We start from the raw sequence: 12926 nt of genomic DNA, 5'->3' as shown, positions 1-12926 counted from the left end.
ACTGTGTAGCAACGAAAGAGAGAGACTGTTTGATATTTGGCCATGCATTGTTCTTTCATGGGCCCTTATATACGTGAGAGCTGAGGATGAGTTAACAATAAACTATGAGTAAGTATCTTTTTGTGGGTCATATATTGACATGGAGTCCCACTTTCTACAGCTTTCCTACCTTCTAATCATGCTTTCACAGGGTGTTAAAGAAGAAACTTTGGCTTTGTTTGCTTTGAGTACCCAAATATTCACTTTGCTTGTTGCACGCAAATTGTGATCCTCTCTACCTATATAGGGATTGAACTGTACAACTTTTAACATTTTTGGAATGTCTTGGCATCTGAACGAAACAAAAATTAATCCTTTGTACAAGTACAAGGATTTTGAGTGTATATATTACGGATTGAGAGTTGAATGATACAAACACCTAGTTTGGCGGAGAAAATCGAGGACACTTGTCAATGATTGATAATAACTGGGCTCAAATAGCAGGGGTTTGCGTACAAAATTGAGGTCAAAACAAGAACTTTTGTCCGTATCTATCGAATAACAGAAGCATACCATAAACTTTCTCCCGCCTGCCTCGCCTCTCATCAGCACATCTCATATGCAAATTGATTATCCAATGGAATAAGGTTTACTCGTTTGTAAATTAAAGAAATGTACTTTAAAAAAAATCCCATTATTAATCACTTCTTAAGGAACTAATTAATAATATCTCGTATTGGATAACTTATAATGAAATGAAAAACCCGGTAAAGAAATGGGACTCGTTGATGCATGATGATCTTGACAGGGGTGTTTAAAGGATATCTCTTTTGGTTTCCCACTTGAGGAAAAAGGGGTAGATAGGAAGTGAGAGAAGCTTGTCATCAATGTTTTCCCTAAACAGTTCGATTCCAAGCTTAAATGTAAAGAAATACAGGTTGGCCTGTTAAAGCTTTGAACAGAGCCATAAAGAAGGGTGGAGGAGTGGGCATGAGAGGAAAAAGTAGGGGGGAAATAGGTTTTATTAAGTGATGCATACTGTGTAACATGGTTATTGCCATGTTTGTAAAAGTTGACCGCTTGCTATTCAGTTTTTTAATGAACCATCTGTTACTAAAAGATCAAGGATCAACTGGCTTGGTAGAGATGGGAAAAGGAATGGGAAAATGACACTAAAGATACATGGCATTGCTACGAGAAACAGCTTTGAAGTCCTCTGCTTACAGAGCACTGAAGCTGAGCCATTGACTGCACATGCTGTTGGGGTCCAATACCATATCTAGTGCATGAAAGATAACAGTAATGTCCTCCTCGTCTAACAATAATGCGTTTCTGCTCGACATACAGTGGTAAAATCTGATAAAAAAGAGAGAAGAGAAAGTATTAGATTGTAATTTGTAATACGGCACGCTTCCTAATACCACTTCTCCTGTTCTCCCTCGAACAAACTGGGAAAAAACATAGCAGTCTACTTCTCAAACCATTATGCTCCTGCGGCCACAAGTCCCAAGGCCTTCTCCCTTAAACCAGAATCCGAACAGTGGGAAAATATGAAAACTGATGATATTTATGCCCAGGGCTAGCAACATCATCCATGTCAGAAGCCTCATAACTGAACAATTTGCTTTTTAATTTATTTATAAATTGTCTATATATTATTGTATCAGCTTTACACAAGGACTAAGTACTTCCTCGATGAGATTCAAAACAGAACATCAGCACCAACGCTTTCATAAGCAGGCTCCCTCTCACAACCTATCTCATGGATTCAAAATCGAGATGATAAAGTGGAAATCAAAAAACGAACCCACTCGCTACACCAGTTTTCAAGAATAGAACATTTCGCATACAATGAAGTGTTCTTTGGAAATCTGTAAAAGGTAACCACGAGTTGAAGTTTGACTGGCTTGCGTATGCTAGCTGAGATATTCACTCTTTAGTCGATTAAATAGATTTAAAATCGTTTCCTAAGAACAAATTCGAATAAGTTTATGCTCGCTTGTAGTGAAATAACTATTTCAAGAACATATTATTGCAAGACGCAAGTGCTTTATCTTAATCCTTACAAAAATATGAGAAAAAGACATTAACAGAGAACTAGAGTTCCTATTGACCAACAAATTTCTTATATGCGTCACTATTTACTAAGACAAAAAAATTATAAAAGATTAAAAACCATGTCTGTTTTTTTTTTTTAACTTTAATTAATTATTTCTTCGATCACATCCGAACATTTTTTTTTCACTCCCAGCGTTCTATAGCTTAAAGCTAAACTCGATTTCGATTGGGTTTACATAAAAAGAATGGAAATTAGACACCTAACAGTTCTGGTACAAGGCATAGGTTTTACACGAGTTTTCTCAGTGGCAGAGATTTTTTTCCTTTTGATATAAAGGAGGTTTTGATCATCAAAACTACGAGGCAGGAGCTCACCCTATACGAAAGCATTACGAAAAATCGAGGAATTGTAACAGGAACACAAGCAAACAGCAACGTCTAACTAGAAGAATGGCAAAAACCCCATCTACTACAAAATCTGAGAATCTGTCTGGAATCCATCACAGCAGCCACGGGCAATCTTGTATTGGACAAGATTGAATCATCTGATTAGTCAAAACAGCACTGCCTGAGCTCTCAGATTTGTGAATTCTCATTTCTTGAGCACCCTGTTTCGTGGATGCACAATTTGGGACAATCTCTTAATGCAACAACATTTGGGACAAAAAATTGACAGCTGCCCTGCCATTCCAGAGCTTAAAGTAGACCCAATTTTGATGCAAGTCCTTTTGACCAGCAATATTTTTTTTCTCACCGCAAGAAAGTCTCCTTTTGCTGTTTGATTACCAAAAACACTTGAACACAAGGTGCTTTACTCTCTATGGGCATCTTTTATTTTATTTTATTTTGCTTTAAGAGCTTTTCATGATAACGCTTACTACAATTATGCAAAACAAAGATTTGGCAAAGGCACAAATTTCCACTCTAACAAAGCACAGCCCAGCATCGGGGGACCCCCTGTCCCTGCCTCCCTAACTTTCCATCCCCTGTCTGCGTGTGACATACCCCATTCAAGAACACAATCAAACAAACGACTATTAAGTACACAAAATCTTCGTTAAGTTCAAGTTTTTCTACCAAATGGACAATTTCCATTTCTTTTCTAGTTCTCGGATTGATAGAAAAGTTAAATCAGATAATTCAAATACGTAAAATAAAATAAAATCAATATTGGAAGACCAGCAGTTTGTGCCACACTCTCCTGTGTTCTAAATAAAAAGTTCGAGACCAAGCTGTTTGCAGAAAAAAGGGAATTGTTTATATAGAAATCATAAGTTGCAGAAAAATCACTTACCCTTCATGGATTCCATAAACAAGGAAACAAGCCGTTGCAACTTATAAAGGGGCGACTTTAACATTCTTCAGAACAATCACCAAAAACAAGAGAAATTGGGACATTTTGCGTCATATATATTAAGATCTCACACAGAATTAAGACTGGGCATCAATGCCCCATTAAAGCATTCAAAGGCCAATTGTCAAATTACAAAGATTCAAAAAATGTGAACCGCATTTCTACGTTGGAAATTTTTGTTTCTGGGTACGCACCAGATGAAAAGTTTTATAATTCGTTGCCCCACTGCATAGGCCAAGGAAACCTGTCATTCCAAAGATTACTAAATCAGCAGCACTTCTAGTAAAATCACAGCTTGAAAGCAGATAGCTTGAGCAACCAATGAACATTTTAAGTGGAACTGCTTGCAAGAAGTAGGCAGGTGGTGTATGACCAATGGGGGACGTACAGCTAGGTGGATTGCCTCATTTTGTTTACGAGCCTTGTACATCCTTTCCTTCTCAATCACAATCAACCTTTTCACCCGTTGGAAAAATGAATGATGCAATGGGACAAAACGACCTAAAAGTAGAAGCAATTACAAGTATTTGAAGGTATAACCACAAAAAAAAAAAAAAGAAGGGGAAATTCACTGAGCATAAAGACTCCCTGATATAGTGTAATTATTGTTTTTTTTTTAAAAAAAACTTGATATTGAAAATATTTTGATTTTTTCATACAACCCATGTCTTTTTTTCTTTTAAAATACAGTTAAATAACTCAATTATTCTTAAAAGAATTAACATATAAGGATATTCAAGTCTTTTAATTTTTTGAGACACAATAAAAAACAATTTTATTCTTAAAATTAAAAAATAAAAGAGCGTCAAGGACCTCTTACAATATTTTGGATTTTTTGCTACAATTTTTTTTTATTATTACTAATTTCATTAGGGATTATTTGATCTTATTATGTAGATTAAATATTATTTAAATATAAAAAATTGTTGGCACATTGATGATATTCGCTCACTTTAAAAAGCATATGCAATGCCCTACGACTAAAAATATCCTTTTATTATGTTATTGAAAACACCATCACATTTTTTCTTATTAATGTAGCATTAGTCAATGGTAATGAGGTGGTTTGTTGTTAGTGAAATTTTTTATTATTTTTTTTTCCTTTAAAAATTACAGCTTGATTCTTTTTATTATTGACATTTCAACTCCAGTCTATATTTTTTTATTTTTAATTTTTGTTCTTGATCTTTTTGTAATTTTTTTTTCAATTTCATCATTTAATCCCAATTTTTCATGTATTATTTTTTTAAAATTTTTTATTCTTATTCTTTTAATTCTTATTTTTTTTCTTGATCTTTTTGTAAAATTTTTATTATTCAATCTAGATTTATGATATATTATTTTTTTCTTATCTGATTCTCATTATTTTTACTTTTCTTATACTTTTGGTAAATTTATTTTTATTTTTATTTTTATCCTTTAATTTTCCTCTAATTTATTTTTTATTGTTTTATCTTTATTTTTTTAATTGCTATTTTTTATTTTAGATCTTTTTATGAAATTTTTTTTCTCGATTTCATCCTTTAACATTTGATTTGTTAGGGATTGAGCTTCGCTGTTTTTTCATGTATGGTATTTTTAGTCTAATGACATATATCACGGGTTTGAAGAGTTAATGAGGTTGCCATCTTTTTTTTTTCTGACTTATTTTATTTTTTGATTTCATCATTTGATATTATTTTTTTAAATAACTTTGTAGTTTTCTTCGATTTATTTTCTAGGATTAACCTAGCTTGACTCGACTCTTATAACCCAAGTTGCATGTCTATTATATTAACTTGAGTTGACTTTATTCTTTTTTTTATTTTTTTATTTAATTTTATCATTTTATATTTAGTTAATTAAAAATTAAACTACGTTGTTGTTTTTTAGCTCTTGAAAAATAATTTGTTTCTCACATTATTCTCATCGCTTATTTATATAATTTTTGTTTGTTTGCTATCATTGCCTATTTGTTATTATGTGTTTAAAATATAATCAAATTATTTAATTAGTTAGGGTTATAACCTTAGTTGTTGAGTTTTTTTTATAGTATCTAAATATTATTTTTTATAAAAAAATAACATTTACTCTTAATGTAGCCCGAGCTTATATTTAGTTTTTTTTTTATAGTACTTAGTGGTGTAATAGCAGTTGTTTTTAAAAGTATTTTTTATTTTAAAATATATTAAAATAATATTTTTTTATTTTTAAAAAATTATTTTTGATATTAACATATCAAAATAATCTAAAAATATATTAATTTAAAATAAAATATAAAATAATTAAATTTTTTTAAAATAATTTCAAAATATAATGGCAGAAACTGCCATGATAGAGCATCCTCCTGACTGCAGGCGCATTCCATGGCGTGACAACCCGAGTGCACTCACCAAGACATGACGTCTGCGAAGTCTTCTTGAAATCCTGGAATGCGAAGCCATTATTTAACTACAGAGTTTGGTTCATTTATCGATTCCATGCTTACGACGCACAAACATGGCACCCATATGATCCTCTGAATTGAAGAAAAAACATGTATTCCCTTATCCTTCATTAGAATCTATTAAATTGTTTTTGATAGTTCCGATAAATAAACACAAGTATTTTTACAGGAGGAATTGTTATTCATGAAATTAAAAAAAATAAAAAAATAAAAAATTCAAAACTTTAAAATGAAACAAAAAATAAAAGAAAGCAAAGGAAGAATTTATCCTTTACACTGCTACATCAGGGTTATTACGCGTTAGGGTATTAATTATTATACATATACTAAAAAAAAAATCGTTTTTCACAGTAGAAATAGCATAATTGTAATTTTCTTAATTGTTTTTACAATAACTGTTACTATAATAATGAGAAATCTATAATTCTTTGATTTTTTTAAAAAAGAATTTGCATAGATTTTTTTCTCTTTATATTTGATATATTTCTCAAGTTATATTTAGCTTATTTATCATCATTTTTTTTTATCTTTATTCTTTTTTAATATTTAGTTTTTTTCTTTATAATTTTTTTTAAAAAATATTATTTTTTATTCTTTACACTTGAAATATTTATCACTCCACAGCAAACTTATTTATATCTTTCTTTTAGCTCTTATCTTCATTTTTTTTGTAATTTTTTTCTTTAGATTTTTTTTAAAAATTATTATACAAAAAATAAGAAAATCATTTTTCATTGTAACAATTGAAATATTATTTTATTTTTCTACCATATTAAAAATTAACATGATATTTTATATGTTTTTATTAAAATATTTATTTTATATTATGTATAAGTATTGATCTTTTAATTTATAATTATATTTTTAACTCGATGTTAAAAATATATTACTAATATTTATCTATTTATTTTTTCACTAAAAAAATTATTCAACTCGTGGCTCGGTGAATAAAATATACATGTTAATAATGATTTTTAATTTATTTAATTAAATATATGTATAAATTTTTTTATTTATAATTATAATTTTTTTTATAAAATATAACATTAAAAAAACTTTTATATTTAATTTTTTGATAGAAATAATTATTCTGACAAAACTCAGTTTAAATACTAGTAAATCCTAAAACTTGTAAACTAATAAAAATAATAATAAAAGGAGAAGTAGAATGGCGTCACGCTGAGGTCCCATGTCCACCTCTAGTTTGACTGCGAGATACATCACGAGTCACGACTATTCTTTAAATAGAGGCAGGGCACTTGGACTCAGAGGACTGTTTTCTGGCATTGTCCTCATCGAAATGGGCTTTGTTTGGATATTGTAATCTTATCCATCGTGTTCCTAAATTCCAGTGAGATCTCCAACACGTCCTCCTGTTCTGTTCAAGTAAATTTGACGAAATTCGATCCATTTGAAGCTGTGCATGGAACACCAGAAGCCCGTCTATATCCCACTTGTTGGCTTCCCATCTGTTGAATTTTAAGCAATTTTTTTTCCAAGATTGGATTAGAAGTTCAGGATTAGATGAGACTGGCTTGAGAGTGCAAGGATAAATTGATTAATTCTCCCACTACCAATGGGGCATGCTTGTGTTTAGAATTCTTGCTTGATTAACCGAAAAACACCCATGTGCCCTTCGGGTATCTTCTCTTCATTTACTACAACCTTAAGCATGCACCGATTTAACACAGCACAGCATTTCCTTCCTCAACTTTACGCCCTCTCCCTCTCTCAATTGCGGGTCATGCAACAATAAGTCATTCGCATCATCGAGCATATTGACCCATCTTCTTAGATTTTCTTGATTCGAAAATCAGCATCCACCGAGAACAGTTTTTCAAATTTTCTATTGTTCTACCAAATGTTACAACGTCAACTGTTCCCTTTTCAACGACCCCATTATCAGAGTATACACAAAGATTTAAGAAACAGCTAGCTCGAGTAAAACAGGATAAAAAACTGGAAGATCGGCATCTTGTTTCATATTTTCCTAACCATGCGCTTCAAACAGAGAAAGAAAGCAGAGTAGGTGCTCCGTCAGGAAAAAAAGATTACTCAACAAGAGTGCAAAACGGGAACGCTTTGCATAGATATTATAAGTTAGAGAAAATTTACACTTCATAAATTACATAAACATTGCAACAGGTCTTTGCAACTTGAAGGGGAACAACATTCACATGCTTCAAGCCGTCGTAGAAAGAGAATTGGGACCTTTTGTCTCTTAAAAATTAAGAATTAAGAGCTCACCACAATATTAAAACTGAACGTCAATGCCTGCATAACTCTGCCCATTAACCTCATCGGGTGGACTCGGCTCATCTTTCTCTTCTGCTTGCTGGGTTTCATCTTCAAATTTGCTAATGGCATGGCTTTTCAGGACACCATGCTGAGAAACATGGTTGCTGGTATCTTCTCTGGAACTATCCTGACTTTGGTTTTTTTCATCATTGAAATCTCTTTTCACTTCGTCTGGCTGAGATGAATTCACTCTATTATTGCAGCTCTTCCTTCGGCCCAACTTCGGTGATTTTGCACGTGTTGGTGGCAGCTGACATTCAGATGAAGGCACATTTGTCAAGATATAAATCATAATAAACTTGTTATCCTGGGAAACATGCATCTGTACATGATCTTTTGTCATCAGTCACCGCTACATACTCTGATGATTTAAAGTTAAAAAATACCATCCCAGAAACCTGTTCGATAAATCTTTACTAGAACAGCCCGGGGGGGGGGGGGGGGGGGGGGGGCGGGGGTGTGTGATGAATCTATATGCACTACCTTTTTTAGTTCAACCTTTGGAGGTGGCCCTTCATGGTAGAAACTTGGCATTGGGTTAGCCTTAAACGTCAAACTCTTCCTTAGTTGCTTGATGGCTGCCTCCTTCTCTTCCTTGAAATTTGTCACGTTGAAAAGACAAATCAAGAAACATGTATCATTTGCTTTGACAATGTAATGTCAACCACTAAACTTGACACGCGATATAGACTGAGTCACTCCTAACTACCCTTTACTATCAAGCTGCTTTAAGTACTTTACCTTGGTCCTTGCTTCACTTTGGGTTTTCTCGGCCTCCAATGCTTGATATTTTTCCTCTAACTTTGAATAGAACTAAAAGATTTAAACATAATGAAATTGTTATGAGTCTTGGCCTTCAGGTATGTTTCGATCCCAAAAACTTGCATTAAAAAAAAGAAAACAACAAAAAAGAACTTCAACTCTGAATGAAACAAAGAGATCGAGGCAGCACCTCCTTCCGCTTTTCAGCCCGTTCAGTGCATCTAAATACAGGGGCTGCTACGGCAGTTGCCTTGGACATAATAGGCCGTGCAGATGCTGCGGTACTATGCAGCGTCAAGGAATGAAATCAATTTCAAAAACAGAAATCGAGCAACAGAGGTGACAAAAGTTTAAGAAATGAACAAAAGAATCTAGTTCAAACTTAATCTGCTAGAAAGAGGATACGAGGAAGTGACAGAACAATTATCTTCCTCATCTGGATGCTTCTTATTATTTGGTTGCAATGGCTTCCTTGACATTGAAAGTGGCTGCAGTTAAGCAAACAAGAATTCCAGTATCAACTAGGAGTATAGTTTTCCAATCCCTTAATTATATTAAGACATGATTTTCTAATATATCTGCAGTTCACCACCGCATTCTGAAAAATATCTTCTTCTTTTTTTATTTTTTTGAGAATAAAAACATATCTACTTTGAAAGCTATGCAGTAAGCAGTTGATTCTGCTACATGAGCTTCCTTAGAAGGCTAAATTAATAATTACTAACAATTTTACGGTCAGCCACCATACCTGGTTCTGCTTCGTAGGGTTTGGACGTAATACATTGTTTGCCTTGAATGATTTGTTCACACCATTGGTGATATCAGGTTCAGGCCCAGAAGGACGAATTCCTGATGAAGCACGCTTTTCAGTTGCTAGGGCAAATGGCTGAGGAACGGTGTGTTTTGTTTGAGCAATGGCAGCAGAAGCAGGTTTTGATACACGCTTTATAGATGATTTTTGTTGGCCAATATCCTTTGATTTTCTGTTTACTGCTTTAACCTTTTTCACTTTTAAGCCATCCTCAAAATTCGAGCATACAACATGCTGCCCTTCCTTGCTTTTATCAGCATGGGAAAGTTCAGTAACCTCAACTGAGACTTCAGTGGTACATTCCTTCACCTCATATTCCTTTGCTTCAGTACTCTCCTCTGAACTATGGAGCTCAGGAACCCCATTGATAGGTTCGTAGGACTCCAGAACACCATGATCATGAGGAACAGTCTCGTGAGTTTGATCATGGGAGACACCATTTGAATATACGATGACACAGTCTGGCTCCTTGTCCATGCAGATGTCAGTAACTTCTATACCCATTTCACTGGATCAAGACATACAAGAATCACATTAATAATCATACCCTGTTGCATATCCGTGTCACAGGAGAACCTTTACTCCATCCCCCTCAGTTTCCCCCCTTTATTTTAGAAATTCTTACAACGCCAGTGTTAAAAGACCACCAACCATCTGAAGCTAAACAATTTCATCTCTCTAGCCATCCCTTTACCTGCCTTAATCCATGGTAGCTTTAACAAGCATGCAAATTTATGCAAATTATTTAAGAAAAAGAAGCAGCAAACACACAGAATCAAATTCCTTGACAACAAGAGTAACAGAGGCACATAAATTAATGAGCACCATAGAATAGGAAGTTAACAAAATAGGTATGCCCAATTCGTAATTATGACAATAAACCCAAGTAGACAGACCCAACAAAACATAGAAACCAGAAATAGAAAAAAGTCCCATTTTCCATTCAAGCAAAAGGGAGAACCAAAAAATAAAAATAAATCCAATCTGTATTATTTCATCTGAGCAAATTATTTCATTCAAAAAGGAAATAGCTTTATTCGTTTTTCAAGAAGAGTTTAACAACAAATCATCTCATACTGGAAAATGATACACAGCGGAAAAAACAGCACTCATACAACCTATTTGGGAAAAGAAAAGAAGGAGACTCTTGTTAAACAATAAGCATCCCATAAATCTCAAAGAAACGCAATAATTTCCACTCTCTAGGAAGAACTCCGCTGTACTTGGAAAAATAAAGCTTCAATTTTCTGTCAGTTTCCTGTGCTGCATTTTCTCAGCAATCAAACATACATAGAACCAGATTTATTTTCCAAACTTATAAAGAAAACTAGATTTTCCAGTAGGTATCCGAGAAGAAAACCATTGCTAAGTCGAAGAGAAGATAAGAAGCTAGCAAAACGACACCGAAAGGTTCGTAAAAGCAAAATGCATTGATGAATTCAAACCCACATTACATTCCATGCATGCAATGTAGGATGAGAAACAGATCCAGAGTGAGAAATTGAATCAGAGGGTGTCAAATTTCGTAAAGAACTCACATTTTTTACCCCGATCTGTCGAGGAACAATATTGAAAACTTACCAAGGTTTGTGTTTTTTTTTTTTTTTTGGCTTTTGTCCTTCGCGTTCTGTTTGCCTTATGGAGCTGTGTTTTCTGTGTTTCTGTTACTGGTTTCTTTTATAGTCTTTTTTTGTCTTTAAGTGCCTCTGGTCGTTGTTCGCTCTGTCATTAGACGCCGTTACTTGCTTTTCCCAGTTTGAATTTTGAAATTTGAGTGAACTGCAATTTTAGGATTTCTATCTTTTACCTTTTTATATTTCAATATCTCTACTTTTAGTTTTTCTATTTCAGGGATTTACTCCAAAACTTTTGCCAATTTACAACTTTTTAAACCGCTGAGGTAATTTTTTTTTTGGAATGAGTCAAATGACACTATCCACACAGTAACTTCTATTTTTACTATTTGAAGAACGTCTCAACATTTAATTATAGAGGAAATCAAGCGCCACATCAAAAAGACAAAATTAATGATTTTAAATTATTAAAAATTAAAATATATATATATATATTAAATGGTTAATTATATCTGTGTATTTTATTAATAAAGTCTCTCATTTTTAATATAGTATTAAAGCAATCGATCTTTCTATATTAAGTTTTCTTAATATTTTTTTTTGCCTTATTAGCAAACAGTTTTCTTTGCTACCGATTGACCATTAGTTTCTTCTATGAAATTCTTTTATAAAATATTAATTATTATTATTTTAATTTTTTTATTTTTTTTTTAGATTTGATCTTTATTATTTTGATTATTATTTATTTTATTTGAGATAATTTATGAATTTTTTTTTCAATTTCATTATTATTCAACTTTTTAATTTGTAAGATTTATTCCTTATTATTTTAATAAACTTGAGAAAAATAAAATATTAATAAATTAGTTTCCAGTTCATTTTCCATAACATAACCAAACACTGGAAAGTGTTTTCCAGTTCATTTTCCATAACACTGTCAAACATCGGAAAATACTTTACTTTTCAGGAATTTATTTTCTCCGAAATTCACTTTCTAAAAGGAAACAACTTTCTTGCAAACAAACGGGGCCCTAATATTTATTTACTTTCTTTTGTTAACCCTTCTTATTTTTGTCATTTTCTTTCTATTATTAGATAGATCTCTTATTGGAAATTTCTTTTATTAACCACCTTTATTTTTTCCAATAAGAAAACTATTAATCAAGTGATTTAAACTCCAATCCTATAATTTACTATAGTGTTTATATATATAGTCAGGAGAATCACAATTTAAAAACCTTTTTTTTTATTTTCCTATTATGTTTTTTATGGCATTTCTTTGTTTATGAAGTATTAACCCCTAGATTTTTCATGTTATAAACTCGAGTAAAATTTGACTTGAATTATTTTTATTTACAAAGAGTTAAATATTGTCCCATATAATTTTTTTTTTGTAGTTATTATTTGCTTGAATACCCTTGGTCTATTGAGGTTTTTTTTTTTAATGATCATCAATATCTAATTATTATCTTTTAAATATAGATATTAAATTTATAAATATTTTTGTTTAAAATCTCTAAAAGTTTGAGGAGGCATGTTAGAAAAACAAATCAAGGTAGTACATTTTGGATTCTAATCCAATCAATACAATCATCAATTATAGAAAAAATCAATTGCCACATCAATTAATGAAATTAAATATTTTGAATAATTGAATATTGCAAT

General features: G+C 32.2%; 1 protein-coding gene across 1 annotated transcript; it reads right to left on the bottom strand.

Moving 5' to 3' along the window:
- Positions 1-7867: 7867 nt before the first annotated feature.
- LOC105129481 (uncharacterized) lies at positions 7868-11348 on the bottom strand. The gene is made up of 7 exons (XM_011031564.1): positions 11226-11348; positions 9625-10195; positions 9282-9364; positions 9067-9160; positions 8856-8927; positions 8598-8708; positions 7868-8364 (listed from the first exon to the last, which is right to left on the bottom strand). Exons 2-7 carry the CDS (start codon positions 10189-10191, stop codon positions 8071-8073), a joined length of 1221 nt encoding a protein of 406 aa, XP_011029866.1. The 5' UTR covers positions 10192-10195; positions 11226-11348; the 3' UTR covers positions 7868-8070.
- Between the last annotated feature and the right edge of the window lie 1578 nt (positions 11349-12926).

Source organism: Populus euphratica, unplaced genomic scaffold, assembly GCF_000495115.2.
Source record: "Populus euphratica unplaced genomic scaffold, PopEup_1.0 scaffold18.1, whole genome shotgun sequence".
NCBI lineage: Eukaryota > Viridiplantae > Streptophyta > Magnoliopsida > Malpighiales > Salicaceae > Populus > Populus euphratica.
Note: the sequence above shows the minus strand (reverse complement) of the source record. Positions and strands in the feature narration are given on the sequence as shown.

What these genes read in the sequence shown, in the direction of transcription:
- LOC105129481 (XM_011031564.1), bottom strand. Translation starts at nt 10,191, where the DNA reads ATGGGTATAGAAGTTACTGACATCTGCATGGACAAGGAGCCAGACTGT. An exon ending in ACCCTACGAAGCAGAACCAG is followed by an intron (nt 9,365 to 9,624) that starts GTATGGTGGCTG and finishes GCTTAACTGCAG; the next exon opens with CCACTTTCAATGTCAAGGAA. An exon ending in AATTGTTCTGTCACTTCCTC is followed by an intron (nt 9,161 to 9,281) that starts GTATCCTCTTTC and finishes GACGCTGCATAG; the next exon opens with TACCGCAGCATCTGCACGGC.